This window comes from Rhineura floridana, chromosome 17, assembly GCF_030035675.1.
Source record: "Rhineura floridana isolate rRhiFlo1 chromosome 17, rRhiFlo1.hap2, whole genome shotgun sequence".
Classification (NCBI taxonomy): Eukaryota; Metazoa; Chordata; class Lepidosauria; order Squamata; family Rhineuridae; genus Rhineura; species Rhineura floridana.
Window position 1 is genome coordinate 6949820 of NC_084496.1, and position 15947 is coordinate 6965766.

General features: G+C 49.3%; 1 protein-coding gene across 2 annotated transcripts in view; it reads right to left on the bottom strand.

Annotated features, from left to right (window-relative positions):
• Positions 1–247: 247 nt before the first annotated feature.
• Positions 248–15947, bottom strand: part of FBXL16 (F-box and leucine rich repeat protein 16) — a 57192-nt gene continuing 41492 nt past the window's right edge. Inside the window, exons 2-6 of one of the 2 annotated variants that reach the window (XM_061599668.1) lie at positions 11205–11926; positions 7538–8046; positions 2964–3048; positions 2773–2836; positions 248–772 (exon numbers count right to left, since the gene is read on the bottom strand). In XM_061599668.1, coding sequence (XP_061455652.1) covers positions 624–772; positions 2773–2836; positions 2964–3048; positions 7538–8046; positions 11205–11912 — 1515 coding nt within the window. In that variant the 5' untranslated portion in view covers positions 11913–11926 and the 3' untranslated portion in view covers positions 248–623. Of the gene's footprint in view, positions 773–2772; positions 2837–2963; positions 3075–7537; positions 8047–11204; positions 11927–15947 lie in introns of both variants that reach the window. The other variant, XM_061599670.1, reaches the window with a different exon arrangement.

A 15947-nucleotide genomic window follows, 5' to 3' on the forward strand; every position in this document is an offset into this window, starting at 1 on the left:
CTCTCACCCCTTCCTGGTGCATCACAACCCTCCTGGGCTGGACGGGGGTAACAGGCAAACCTCTCCCCGCCACAACGTGAAGCTCCTGGGCGGAAACCACTTCGATCCAGCACTGAGCGGCAACGGCATTTGCCCACCAACTCTCCAATCTGCCACTGCGGTTTCTTCTTCAATTCCATATACCATTTTTGTTTGGTATTTTTTAAAAAAATTGTTATTATTATTTCAAAAATTAATTCAGGACAGATCACTACAAGGAAGACGGGAGATGATAGAGGTATGGGGCATTTTACAAACTTGAGGAGGGATTCTTCCAAGTTGCCATTGCCATGGCTTATGGGATGTAGACGCATGTGCAAAGTGTGTCACCGTTCACATGATCTAATTCTTCATTCGTGATTTGTCTCATATCGTCTTGATCTCTTTCTCCGTGTGTTTACATGTGTGCGGTCTATAAGTCACAGCATCTCTCCCGGAAAAGAAAAAAAAATATATAGTTATATATATATGTATATTTATACTAAATGAATAAATAAAACCATGACTCTGATTGGTTGGCCAGTGCTGGGTTGGGATTGGAGGACCTGGCTCCAGACGTTGGTCGGATTCTTTCAGGGAGCTGCTTACTCGATCACCATGCAACGGGGCAAGTGCTGGGAAAAATACTTGAAAAGCTCTGGAGTTGCTCCAGGGCAATTTGTCAACTCCAGCTCTTCTAAGTCTTGAAGTTGGACGAGGCCCGAGAGCCCAGTGGTGGTCAGCAGAGGACAGCCTGGAAAAATCAAAGCCAGAAAGCAGCCAGTGAACAATTCATTCAGATGGCCACAAATTACCACCCTCAAGCCTAACTACATGTACTCAGAAGTAAACCCTATTGAATTCAAAGGAGCTTGCTCTAGGAATGGGTGAATCAATTCCTTTTGGTTTCTCAGTTTTCCATCTTAAGTTCCGTCCCCACATTTTGACGCCAGTTTCGTGAATTATTATTATTAATTTTTAAAAGAAGTCTTCCAGAAAATGAATCAAGATTTTAGCACGAATTTCATCTAGTGCACACGTTTTTGTACACAGTTTTGCCAATATGCACCTTTTTGCCCACATGCACGTTTTTGTAAGCGATTTCCTCCAACAGAATGCGTTTTTGAATGTTAGTTTGACTAATACATGCATTTTAATGCACACTTCACCCCATTGAACGCATTTCTGTAGACACTGCTTGGTTGGAGAACTGCACTGCGACATTTGGAGAAGTGTGGATTTCAAAGGATGGCTGGGGTTTGGTTCACATCATTTTGGAAAGTGTAGGTTTGCCTTTAAATGTGAACTGAATCAAATTCCTCCTCCACGCCTAGCTTAGGGTGCAATCCAACTTGCATTTATGCTGGGCAGAGGGGAGTTGGATACAACGCATCTCCAGCTGAGTTGGCTGGGTCCTTCAGCGTGGCTCAGTCAGCACCCAGCCGTCTCTGTTGAGACCTGTGCACATGTAGCCAGTGTCAGCCTGAGTACGGCCTGGAAAAGGGGTGTGTTGGGGGCGTGACGGGGAGGGGCCGACATGAAGGGACTTAGTCCATATCCTACTCATGTTCTGAGTGCTCCTGCAGGTCCCAATTCAGGCAAAAGTTATACCGGGGGGAAAGTTGGCCCAAGAAAATAATTGCAATAGAAGTCAATGGAGAGGGTTTACTCCCTGGTCGGGGTATTTGAGAGATCAGGCTTTTACTTTCTGTTCCCTGCGTGCAGCTCTCAGCTGAGCCAGCATTCAGCCAACCCACAATTGGATGCGGCAGAACTTTACGCCGGCTTCTCTTGCTCCAGGACAACCTACGCCGGCTTCACCAGAGTTGGCCTGCTCTGCACCTCTCACGTAAGTGAGGTTAGGACTGCAGCCTTAGATGCGCAGCCTTTGTTGATGAGGCATTTGATTAGCAGATGTGCGGTATGATGCATGTAGCCCACTCTTCAATGGAAAATGGACTGCCTTCAAGTCAATACCGACTTATGGTGACCCGATGAATAGGGTTTTTATATATGTACAGTATTTGAGGTGTGGTTGAGGTGGGTAGAATTTTTTAAAAATGGCAGTACTGGGGACAGGGACATATTAATGTCCCAGAACATTCTGTGCCGGACTTTATAGAGTCCAAGAGAACGTTAATCAACCACAAAACCAAAGGTTTCCAAGGGACCAACTGTGGTGCGAAACTGCCAAGTTGGGACCCATAGTTTACCCCACACACAGCTACAATACCCAGCACAAAACTACAATTCCCAGGATTCCTTAGCAGGGGGAGCTATTTGCTGTGAAGGTGTGTTGATTGTGCTTTCAATGTATGGTGTGGATGTGACCCTAGGCTACTGCACAAAGGTTAGAGTCATATCCATTGCTCCACCCATTTTTGTCTCTGCCCTCACCCTCCACTGCCACGACATCCCCCCCTGAGGAAATGTAGACCTTGGGCTGAAAAAGATCCCCCACCCTCTGTTGAAGTAATAGGACCCAAGAAATGAGTCACTATCAATTATCTTACATCACTTTCACCTCTTGGGAGGGGGATAATATGTTGCCCCGAGCCAGAGTTTTCCTTATTTTCCTTAGCCCTGCCTCCCTGCAACCCTACCCCGCCCCCCCAAAAAGCCAGTGAAAAATCTGACTGCGGCTTTAACATCCAGTTTGTGGGTTGGAATGGCTTTGGTACTCATGTGGCGGCTTGCTCTCTTTCAACCCCACACCCGACCGCATCAGAAAAGCACCCCTCGTTTGGCTCTCACCAGCAACAGACAAGAGGCGTAAACTCCTCATTCCCAGCAGATGCTTCAGGCCAAAATCTTGAACCTGAAACGGTAGAGAAGGAGAATGGTGAGCCTGGAAGTGCTGTTGCGTTGCAAGCAGATGCAGGCGTTTGTGCCACACACTCTTTTCAAAATCGGAAGCCTCCCTCTGCCTAGCGCCCATTACCTACCTGGCAGCACCAACGGAGGTATAAGTTCCTAAGAGATGACATAGTGGACAAGTAGCTGAGTCCAGTATCTGTGATCCGTACACACCTGTGGGAGAGGTGGGAAGATCACAACTGTAAGGAGAAAAATGTGAGCAACAGGGGTGAGGACAAAGAGGGGGCTCTTTGATGACACAGCCCCCTTTTATGACACATATGAAGCAGAAATTATAATTTACATTAAGATCACAGTGCCATCAAAAGACCGATAACTAGAACAACAGACGTTGTCAGAGGACCAAATTAGACTGTGGGTTAAATGCATGCAGGTATGCATTTCACATGTCTTTTGTTTTACTTTTAAAATAACAGCCATGTGCACCCATCACCACTGCCCTGATCAGAACCATGGTACTCAAGGAGAGGGAGTTTGACCTCCCCCCCCCAGTCATAATTGTTTCTCAAAGCTCTGTTTGTCTCTAGGAAGGAAGCTTCCATTGCTGTGCAGAATTTTTAAAAATGAAAAGTACCACATTTATTTGTGGTACTTCCTTATAGGAAGGAAGGAAGGAAGGAAGGAAGGAAGGAAGGAAGGAAGGAAGGAAGGAAGGAAGGAAGGAAGGAAGGAAGGAAGGAAGGAAGGAAGGAAGGAAGGGTAAAACTGCTCTGAAAGATAGAGGCAGCTGGAGGTTCATCACAGTGGTGGGCCAATCAGTGCTGTGCACAGCCATATTCTACTTTCAGGACCCCTTCCTAAGAGCTCAGTTCTGGAGAGGCACATTTTTGAACTGCCTGCAGAGAGGGCATTTCCACATCCAGGGCGGTTCCACTGCTCTAAGGGGGCTTCCAGACAAGAGCTTAATTTGCAAACAGAGCACTGAGATATCACAAAAGGCAACAGGCTTTTTTTTTTTTTAATTTATCAGATTTTCCTCTGAAAGGGTAAATCTGGATCAAATATGAGGTTGAGGGATGGGGGTGGGAAACGGGTTGTCATTGCGATGCCAGTGATGTCATGTGAACACTGCCCCCCCAACTTGCATGAGTGAGAGGCACCCATCCCATAATAAACAACTGTCGAAGCACCCTAAAAATGTTATGTGTACCATCGCCCTGAGGCAGGGCCGCTCCAGATGTCCTTTTTATTGCACATTCATGATGATTTGTGCTTTTGAGCAGGGGTGCAGTAGTCCAGGGTCTCAGGGGGGTGTCTTAGAAACTTTACTTTTTCGGGAGAAGTGTCCCAGCAGGGTCCCTATGTCTCCAGCTTCCTGCAAGCCAATCCGCATGAAAGGAAGAGTCTTCTCATATGCTTCCTTGCCTTTTCCTGCTGACTGGAGCCAATCAGAGTGAAAGGAGGTGAGTCCAACACTGAGAAGACTCTTCTCAGTAGCTAACACTCTCCTGTCTCGTGCTTATTGGCTCCTAGGGACGTCTGTTGTTGCGGGAGAAGGCATTAGCAAGGATCTCATTCTCAACTCAACAGCAAAAAGGGCGGGGAGGGGGTGTGGCTGTGACTATCATGAAGGGGCCCTGCACTTCTGAATTTGCCACTGCTCTACTGCTGTTGAGGCTGTTGGGATGGTCAATGTGATTGAAAGCAGTATTGAAAGTAGGATCGTGTTGACCATCCCAACAGCCTCAAGGGCAGTAGAGCAGTGGCAAATTCAGAAGTGCAGGGTCCCTTCATGATAGTCACAGCCACACACCCTCGGGGTGGCCATACCACTTCACTTCCAATCTTTATTCATTTATTAATTAGATTTATATACCAATCAGTGCATATACTGTAACTTCCTGCTGATATCCTGAAACTTTGCACACATTGCAGAAGAACTATTCAAGCAGAATGAATCCACCACTCCTGCACTATTGTTGCCTGAAGAGCATGTGGCGGAATACACCCCTGCAGGAAAACAATAGTCTGGAGGGGCCAGAGATTCTCTGCACACGCTAGAATAACTCACAAGGGGGCAGCATCAAATGAGAGAAGGTCCACTCGCTGTGCAGTCCCTAGTCTGAGGGGAGGACAGTTCCAGATGCCAAGAGATCAGAAGTACTGGCATCGCCGGTGCAAACTGGCATACCTGAAGTTGTGGACGGGCAGGCAGCTGGTAAAAAGTGCCCTAGCAAATCTGCAGCCACGTATTGATTGAGAGAGCCAGTGTGGCATAGTGGTTAGAGTGCTGGACAAGGGCATGGGAGAACAGGGTTCAGCTCCTCACCCAGGCCAGTCACGATCTTTCAGCTTAGCCTACTTCACAGGGATGTTGTGAGGACAAATAAGGAGTCCTGTATGCCACCTTGAGCTCCTTGGAGGAAAGGTGGGATATAAATGCGAACTCTGTCTCTGTCCCTCTGTTGGACATGGTGCCGTCTGGGTCATTTCCAGCCACAAGTGCATATAAAGCAGAGGTCTTGGGAGATCAGAGCTAGAACTCTGTTTCTTTTGGCACTGCAACTCCCTGGAAATTGCAGTGGCCTCTGGGGGCCGAAGAAGCATTTTAGGCACACAGGGAGCTGCCTTATTGTACCAAATCGGACCATTGGTCCATCTAGCTCAGTGCTGCCTACACTGACTGGCAGCAGTTTTCCAGGATTTCAGATGGGGAGTCTCTCCTAGCCCTACCTGGAGATGCCAGGGATTGACGCTGGCACCTTCTGCGTGCAAAACAGGTGCTCTGCCACCAAGGTATGAAAAAGAGAAAGGCACCTCGGCATCTGCCTTACACTGAGTCAGACCCTTGAGACATCTAGCTCAGCATTGCCTGCACTGACTGGCAGCATCTCTCCAATGCTGTGGCGACTAGTGGCTCCATGTCAGTGGGGCAGTGGGATCCGCTCCGGGTTTTAGTCTGAACTTTCAAGGAGCCGCCTGAGGTGCTTCAGGAGATGCTGGGAACTGAACCTGGGACCTTCTGCATCCAAAGCATGTGCTCTGCCACTAAGCTATGCCCCTTTCTGGCTGTTTGCTTTCAAGAGGATATCTATCGACATATGCATCAGATTTCGGCAAAGCCCTTAATCTAAGGAGCTCAGTGCAGCTTACAATAGTCATTTCCATCCACCACCCCATGGTAAAATTAGGTGGGAGACAAGCTGACTCACCCACCGAGCTGCACGGTTGAGCAGATTTCAGCCTAGGCCTCCCCAGTTGCTGTCCAACATTGTAACACCGCAGCATAGTGTGGCTTTCACTTGGGCAAGCTCAGATAACTGTATGTAATGAATATATGTCTCCGGGAGAAGCTCACTGTGGACTAGTAACTGCAGGGGTGGGTATCCCATGCCAGCAGGAAAAAAATACCCAGTGTATGGCAGAAATATGTAGAGTCGGAGCCATAGGAACACCAAAAGCTGCCTCATCTCAAATTAGACCTCATAAAAGGCAACTTTATATTGAGTTTGTTTCACTCATTATTGTCTACACTGACTAGAAGAGGGGTTTTGGGCAATTGATTTCAGTGTGTATGGTGCCCGTGACAGTTTCTCTAGTTTGGAAAGGTGCCTATGGGCCCAAAAAGACTGGCCACCCCTGCACATTCGAGACAGCAGATTCATCGGAGCCACTTGTTATGATCTTCTCCAGCCTCGATCACCCCTCCGAGGCATACACTGAGATAAAGGAAATGCCTTTATTTTCCATTAAGGACCTGCTGGGCCAGAAGATGTGGCCTCGCCTAACTCCTCGGACATGCATGACACACTCTCAATGCAGCCCACACACATACACACAACACCCTGTAGGAGCCAATGGCCGCAGAATCAGGCAATGGCCCCTTTAAGAAAACAGACGGCTCCTCAAAGGAATCATCACCACCAACAGACCAGCCCGTCTTCAGAAGCCCTCTGTACTCTGCTGAAACGACTACTCTCTTTGTGTGAGTGACAATGCTCCAGCTAGTACCCTCCACATTGCTCTGCCCAGGGTCCTGACAGACCCTGCCTTGCCTGTTGCGATTCTGCCCTGTCAGTAAGTGCCTCTACCACGGACAATGTCCCCTGAGCTTTGATATGAGATGGGACACTTGTCACTGGAGAAACTGCAGAACAGACTCTCTTCTCCTTGCCTCGCCTCACCTACTTTTTGTCTGCCTGCTCTGGACCCTGAGGCCCAGCCCATCTTAGAATCATAGAATCATAGAACAGTAGAGTTGGAAGGGGCCTATAAGGCCATCAAGTCCAACCCCCTTAAATCTTGAACCACATCACCTGCCTCTGGCCTTTTAGATTGAGGTCTGCCTACGCTGGAACTGGACTCTAGGATCACAGGCAGCTGCCTTATACTGAGTCACACCAACAGTCCATCTAGCTCAGTATTGTCTGCACTAACTGGCAGCAGCTCACCAGGCTTTTCAGGCAGAGGACCTTCCCAGTCCGACCTGGAAATGCTGGAGCCTGGGCCTGAGACCTTCTGCACCCAAAGCATATGCTCTACGCTGAGCTCCAGGCTCCACGGCCTGTTTCTGAGCTTGGCTGAGGCCTGGCAGGGTGTTTCTCTGTGGCTGCATAGGCATTGCCTGGCATCTCCTGGTCACCCCTCCATCCTGTCCCCTGCAAAACTTTCAGAGGGTTCATTCCCCTGCCTGCCTGCCTACCTATCAAGCACCAGCTCCTCCAGTTTGTGCAGGTCGCAGGCAATGTACTCCAAGGCCATGTCCGTGACCCGAGGGCACCACGAGAGATCCAGGCTCCGGAGTTTGCGGAGGTTCTCCGCCACCAACTCCACACCATCGTCCGTCACCTTGGAGCAGCCGGACAGGCTGAGGACACTCAGGTTGGGGAGGCTGTGCACCATGTTGACCACCCCGTGGTTGGTGATTTCCCAGCAGGAGTTCAGGCGGAGGGTGTGGGTTGTGTAGCCCTGCTTGGCAGTGAAGTAGGCCAGGGCCGTGTCCGTCACATGGTAGGCTTGGAGATTCAGTTCCGTCAGGTTGGGCAGCAGCTGGGAGATGGCAGCGATGGCATCGTCGGCCACGTTGATGCAGTCGCTGACGCTCAGGGAAGTGATGCGGGCATTCAGGCTCGACCAGAGGCCCGCCTCAGTGAAATCATTGCACCCGGACAGTTCCAGCCGCAAGACCCCCTGCATCTGTTCCAGCATGACCTGCAAAAGGGAGCAGACAGATTTCATTTCCCCCCCTTTTTTGGATCATAGGACATGGAAGGGACCTTGGAGATCATCTAGGGCCGACATCAGGCAGTGGAGGCTGGTGGCTGCATGTCAGTGGGGCAGTGGAATCCACTCTGGGCTTTTCCCCAGAGCGGTTCCAGGTTTCAGCACTTTGTTTCAGCACTTTGGACAGCTCCAGGAAAACCCCAGAGTGGATTCCAGTGCCCCACTGACATGTAGCCACCAGCCTCCACTGCAGGCAGGGATTGTTAGGAGGTGGTCTAGGGTGCTTGAGCTTGTGTTTTAAAACATGCTGTTAGTCGCTTGCAAGCCTTTGTGCAACAAGCAACAAACAAGTCTAATCAATAATAATATTGTATAATACATGTATAATAATCAATAATAATATTGTATAACATGTGAAGTATTAGTTCCCCTCTATTCAGCACTGGTTAGGCCTCATCTTGAGTACTGCATCCAGTTTTGGCCTCCACACTTCAAGAAGGATGCAGACAAACTGGAACAGGTTCAGAGGAGGGCAACAAGGATGATCAGGGGACTGGAAACAAAGCCCTATGAGGAGAGACTGAAAGAACGGGGCATGTTTAGCCTGGAGAAGAGAAGACTGAGGGGAGATATGATAGCACTCTTCAAGTACATGAAAGGTTGACACATAGAGGAGGGCTGGGATCTCTTCTTGATCATCCCAGAGTGCAGGACACAGAATAATGGGCTCAAGTTGCAGGAAGCCAGATTTTGACTGAACGTCAGGAAAAACTTCCTAACTGTTACAACCATACAACAATGGAACCAATTACCTAGAGAGGTAGTGGGCTCTCCAACACTGGAGGCATTCAAGAGGCAGCTGGACAGCCATCTGTCGGGAATGCTTTGATTTGGATTCCTGCACTGAGCAGGGGGTTGGACTTGATAGCCTTATAGGCCCCTTCCAACTCTATGATTCTATAAATAACAACAAGAAGTCAGGCAAAAACACTCAAGGAAGGCACAAAGCAGGGCTGGTGAGGGGGAATGACCTAGGGAGGGTGCCACAGGTCAGGCAAAGAGACTGTTTCTCCAAGCAACCTGGTCCCCAAGCCATGGAAGTCTTTAAAGGCGAGTGCCAGCACTAAAATCCCATCTTTTGGTTTTAAGCCCTGGCCCCTGGAGCAACAGAGAGCAAATCTGCTCCATCTTCTACAGAACAGCCCTTCAGATTGTCTGAAGCCCGACCACATCGGACAGCTCCTTGAAAGTTTGGATTAAAACCCGGAGCGGATTGATTCACTGCTCCGCTGACATTGGCACCTCCAGCCTACACTGCCTGACCTGCACTTTCTGGACTAACACATGGACTAGAATGAAACTCTTCTCCAGATTTTGCGCTTCTCAGATTTTTGCGGTATAATTCTCAGCTCAGACAACATGCCAAAATGTCTTTGAAATGCCGATCTTAGGGTAAAATATGTTTCAAAATGCATATTTTGAGATAAAAGACATGTTTAAATATACATTTCATGATAAAATATGCATTTAAATGTGAATTTATGTGCAGATTTCCCCACCCCCCAAAAAAAATCAAAGGTCAGTGCAAAAATGGGATGGAGCAGACTTATAAATGAGCAGATGTGATACTGACACCACCAGAAATAGATAATCTGTCCATTGTAACCTCTGACCCCATTCATCTCTTCGGTTCTTTCTGCGCAAAGAAGCTCTTTCTGCCTTGGCAGCGCAGCACCTCTAGGCCACCCCCTAACCATGCCCTGCCAGCTGCACTTCTCCTCCGCTTGCCTCACTGTGATGCAGGGCACCTTTGGCCCTCCAGATGTTGCACAACGACAACTCCCATCAGCCCTAGCAAGCGTGGCCAGTGGCCAAGGATGATGGCGGCTGTTGCTCAGCAACATCTGGCGGGCCAAAGGTTTCCCATCCTTGCTCTAGGGCAGCCTTCCCCAACCAGTGTGCCTCCAGATGTTGTTGGACCAAAACTCCCATCAGCCTCAGCCAGCATTGCCAATGGTCAGGAAAGATGGGAGCTGTGGTCCAACAACATCTGGAGGCACACCGGTTGGGAAAGGCTGCTCTAGGGGCTTAACGGAAAGTATTTCAGAGGTATGGTACCAGTAGGCAAGGACTATAGTTTGAAAGGGACAAAAATGGACAAAAACGAGTAAAGTTGGCACAAATGCAAGTGGGAAGGGCTGCTACTTAGGGGGAGAGCATCTGCTTTGCATGCAGAAAGTCCCCGGTGCAGTTCCTGGCATCTCCAAGGGAGGGAATGTCCCCCATCTAAAACCCTGGAGAGCTGTTCCAGTCAGTGTAGACCAGAAGCAGGGAACCTTTGCCCCTCCGGATGTTTCTGGACTTCAGCTCCCATCACCCCAGGCGAGCACGGCCAACGGCCAGGGCTAGTGGGAGTCACCGTCCAGGAAGACCGCAGCTTCCCCATCCCTGAAACAGAGGAAAGGTTCTCAGCATGGGTGCAGAGGGCCAGAGGTAAGGAACGTATTGCAGCCTGAGGGCCACATTCCTCTCTGGACAACCTTCCGGGGGCCACATGGTGAGTGGTGAGCAGGAAGAGAGGCAAAAATGGGCAGAGCAAGGTAACATTTACTTTTCTACAACAGGCCAGTTTCTACACACACACACACACACACACACACACACACACATTCCTCTCCATCCTCCATCCAGGCAAGCAACAAGCATGATCAGAGTTCAAGGATACATTTCAGCCAGGCCAAAAACACCCAAGGTGGCAGCAGGTGACCATTGGGCCTCGTGGGGAGGAAGGCAGGGACGCCCAACAGGAAGTGGAGCCACGGCCAATGACAGACAAGGCCGGCTAATTCTAGCTTTGCCCCCCCTCCTTCCTGCTGAGTTCTACAAGGACAGCTCTGAGATCAAGGGGAGTGAAGCCGGCAGCCAGTCCTGCCCTTGAACTTGACGTAAGAAAGAAGGCAGGCAGGTGAGCACTGGTTGAGAGCCGACTGAGGCTGGTGGGGCAGCGTCCCATCTGCCCTAAAGGGCCAGCCTCCATTGAGTGTCACTGAGAGGGGGTATGGCCCAGGGAGATCTGCAAGGGCCAGACGGAGAGGTCTGCCTTTGGCCCTCGGGCCTGAGGTTCCTGATCCTTGCACGAGACCTACCTCAAGGCCGGCGTCCGTGATGGTTGATCTCTTCAGGCTCATAGACTTCACCCCTTTCTTGGAGAGGGGATAGTTATCGATGAACTCGCAAATGTCCAGGTCAGAGACCCCGACCAGGCAGAAGCCGTCAAAGCCTCTGATGGCGAAACCCTGGAGGTTGACAAACTCCTTGTCCCCGCTGGGCAGGATGTTGTAGAGCTCTTTGGTGTGTAGCACCGGTGTCAGGCCCACCCAGAACTTGGGCTGGTACAAGACCCTCCTCCAGGCTTTACACACCTGGGCCAGGACACATTTCTCGCAGGCAGAAAAGTACATAAACAAGCGGTTGAGGATTTTCTCGTCTACGGCCAGTTGCCTTTCGGTGGGGGAACCAGAGAGGCCTTCTAGGGAGGAGGCCTCCCCGTTGTCCGGGGAAATCTCACTGGCATTCAGTCCCACCACGGGAGCTCCAGAAGGAGACGGCACCCCAGCCAGAGCTGCCAAGGACAAGGGCGATGCCAGGCTGGGAATGGGCAGGTCGCTGTGATTTGTTAAGGCCGGACTGATGAGAGTAGGCACAGATGAAGGCTGGCACAAGCGGTTTTTCATCGCTGGGGTCCCTTTGGTGATGCTGGCAGAGCCAAGCCCATTGGCCTGGGTGGGGATCTTCACGAGTCCGTTCCGGGGTAAACATGGGGGTTTCGTGTCACCGTTGCTCTGGTTCGACATCTTCCAAGATCACTCTGGAAAACAACCAAAAAGCGTATTAGGGAGTGGGACCTGAGGTGCACTTGGATAATGTCACACTTTGCACATAAAGGGCTTACAGGTGGGTCCCCCTCTTCAGCTGACACCAAAATGTGGTAAGCCCTTCCTGCGGGGGTTTGCTGGCTCCCCTGCTCAACTTGTTAAGTGGGCCCCTGGACATCTGCCCCAAGTTCCTACTCCAATGCCACCACTGGATGGGGCAATAGATGCATGCCCCAAAACTGGAAATTGGGTGCCACTTTCAAGGCATTAGTGAAAGGCCCTTGGGAGCCCAGATAGCCACTCACAAGAGGAGTCTGCCTGCTGCTTCTCTGCTTAATCTGCTGCTGTTTGTTTTATTATTGCAACAAGCCTCTAGCCTTGCCTCTTGATTCCAAAATCAAGTTCTGCCAGGGTGTCTGGGGGGTTATTTCTGTTATGTCTCTGTACCAGCTGTGACTGGACCATTCCCTTACATGGAGAGCTAGTGGAGAATGACATGCGTTCAGAAGAGAGTGTCTGCCACATCTCTGTATGAGTCTGTATTCTCGGCTTTCCTCTGTCCAATACAGAGGTATGTCCAAACGGCTGGATCACAAGGTTGAGAACCCCATCTCTCTTCCCGCCATTTTCTACTTTCAGTGCTCAAACACTCCACTCGCGTGTCGCATCACAACTAGAGCTAAACTGGAAGTGCACTAGTGATTTTGCTTGACTTGCAAAGGGCATTCTTTCAGTACGTGTTCACCTGTTTTGCTGCCTTTCCATGACTGTTTAGGAACCTGTTGTTAGTGGCAATAACCTACAGTGATGTCGGTGATCCTTAAGGCCTAGTTTCCATGGTACTGGAAAAACCTGTGTCTGGATTGTACCACTTTAGGCTGTAAGGGAGGGTCTTTCATGATGCAGTGTTCTCCATTAAAAAAAAAAAAAAAGCCATTCCTTGCACATAGAAAGCTAACATACCTGTAAGTAAGGCTGGGGGACAAATTCAATTCAGTTCGCATTTAAAGGTGAACCTACCCAATTTGCGCTTTGCAAAACAATTCATGAACTGAAACACAGTTGCCCTTTGAAATTTGCACTTCTCTGAATTTTGCAATGTGCTTCTGCCAGCCAAGTCATGTGTACTAAATTGTATATATTAGGGCACAATGTGCCTAAAAATGCATATATTAGTGAAATCAACATGCAAAAATGCATTACGTTAGGGAAAAATCCTTTGCAAAAATGTACATATTAGGCAGAATTGCATACAAAAACGTGTTCATTCAGAGAAATTTGCACTAAAATGCTGATGAATTTTCATGAGGACTCCCCCCTCCTTTTTAATTGCCAACTGAGGTGGAAATATGAAGAAGTGAACCTGAGACTGCAAAAATGAGAAATGGTAAAATTTGCTATGAGAAGGCTAGGCTTGATCCCTTTTCTCTGACAAGCTGGTTTTCCATGTTTTAGACAGTGTCCTTTCAATCATGCCCCCTCTTGCAGTGGGGCAGCCTAGTGTCTCTGCCCCCCTCACTGAGTGCAAGCCTGAAGTCTGTCACTCTCTCCAGTAAATGAAGCCAAATGTTGGAACTTGAGCCAATTTCCCCTTTAGCAATGCCTTTGTTGCTGAGTTTTCATTCCTTTGCCATTGTCATGCGAATGCAACTTTCCATCAGTAACCACAGCAACCAAAGGTGGCAGTTTTGATAGCAACTTAATCTCGGGGCTTGCAAAGGTGGGTGGTGGTGTTGTGGGGGAAGCCCACACATTTAAAATTGGCCTGCCCGGAGAGAACTGATTCAGTCAATTCTAGTCTTGCTCCCATCCTCCTCCCTGTTGAGTTCTGCAAGGGGCAATGCTGACACTGGGGAGGGGGAGGGACATAACAGGCAGGGCCACCCTCCTGACTGGTTGTAAGTTAAGAAGGCAGGCAGGAGGGGGCTGGGTGATGGTTGAGGTTGGTGGGGCAGTGCCCCACTTGCCCTAATGGGCCAGCCTCCACTGCTCTGAACCTTTCACAAATGATGGTTCCCAGGATTCTGTGGGGGAAGCCATGACCGTTAAAGTGGCATCATTGTACTTTACATGCAGAGTGCAGATTTGGCCCTGGTTGGTCAAGGAAGATTCTATACTCTTTTCTGCCCAGGAGGATCCAACAGTTAGCCTGGGTGGGCGAGGTTGGTGCAGGGCCCGAGGCTGCTTCACCGAGGAGCCGTTGCATATCGTTCAGCGGATGATCATATAGGGGGGCTGCATGCTTTCATGGTCACGGATCAGAGTGCCTTGGGGGAGGAAATGGGAACTGCAGGTTGGAGGAGGAGATGGATCCATTCCCCAGCAGCTGGGACTGGTGCCTCTGATGTCAGTGGGGGAGTGAATTCTCCAGGTTTTAGTCGTAACTTTCAAGGAGCTGTCTGAGGTGCTGAAACCCAAGTTCCAACCTTGGGCAATTCCTTGAAAGTTCAGACTAAAACTGGAGCGGATTCACTGCCCCACTGACATCAGAGCCATCAGTCTCCACTGCTCCCCAGTCTGTCCCATGTGGGTCTGTGGTCACTGGAGCACACTCCCTTCCTGTCCTGGTCAAGGCCATTGGAATCAGACTCAGACCCGCTGGTCTATTTTTCTCCTTCTTTAATGAGATGCTTACAGACTAGAGCGCTTCATGTATCAGCTTACAGGTTACACAGGATTATGTGTCTTTACACAGCATAACTAGGCATGACTATTCAAAGCCAAGACATCGCAAGAATTAGATACCCCTCCAACACTCTTAAGTAGGTTTGGGGCGGGCTGTTTCTACTTGCATGGGGAAGGTGCCACAGAATGGGAATGCATGTGCAAGTGAGCACTCCTCCTAGTTGGAAAAGTGGGGGCCAGCTGAGCCTGCCGGCATGGCTGTCTACGTGTCTGGAGCAACGGTGGCAGTGACACCTCAACAAGATCCTCCTCCCGTGTGAGTGGTGGCTGCAGCTTCAGCGAAGAAGGGAGGAGGGGGAGGAGGGGGAGGAGAAGGGGTTGGTTCCTGGTCAGCCAGCGCTCCCTCTGTCATAACTGGAGCTAAGGGGGGGATCTGTCACTGTCAAAAGTGCTGAAGTCTTCTCCTTCAGCACCTCCTCGGCCACTGGGACCCTCCCCCAGGTCCCTATCTTGCTTCTGCTTCTTCGTGATTACTCAAGAAAGGCTCCATGGGCCTTGTGACACCTCTCCGGAGCCCCTTGTTTCATCCAGTAGTGCCCACTGTCCACACACTTGCAAAAGCGCAATCTTCACCACTCAAAGGGCTAAGAACTTGGTTCTCCCAAATAAGACCCTTGGGGTGCTGCCTTCTGGGGCTATTACCACACCCTGGTCAAAATTAGAGATGGGGGAGAGATTAATTTCAGCTCACATTTAAAGGCAAACCTCCTGAATTCATGCTTTCTGAAAGGATATGAGAATGGAAACACGGCGAGCCAACCTTCAAAACTCACACTTTCCCCAATTTTGCAGCGCAGTTGCCCAGCCAAGTAATTGCAAAAGGGCATCTGCTGCAGCATAGGGTGCACGGAAATGCATACATTCATGAAAATAACGTACAAAAATGCCTTATATTAGGGGACATTGCTTTGCAAAAATGCATATATTTGGCAAAATTGCATACCACAAATATGTATATTAGTAGAAATTTGCATTAAAATGCTGTTGAATTTTCATGAGGTCTTTTTAAAAATGCACACTAGGGATGGAAGGAACTGCCAGTTTCAGTTATCTGTTTCTCTCTTTTCCAATCTTCAGTTCGGTTCTCCATGTTTCTGCAGCAATTTGCATTTTTTTTAAAAAAAATCCTCATACAAATTCTTTAGCATTTGAGTGTGAGTTTCTCCCAATAAACATATTTTTGCATGCAAATATACACATTTCAAAATTCGGATACGTGTGAAATTCGAAGGACGGCTGTGTTTTGGTTCTCATATTGTTTCAGAAAGTGTGATTTTTGATGAATTTGGCTTTAACTGTGAACTGAATTTATCCTCCATCCCTAACACA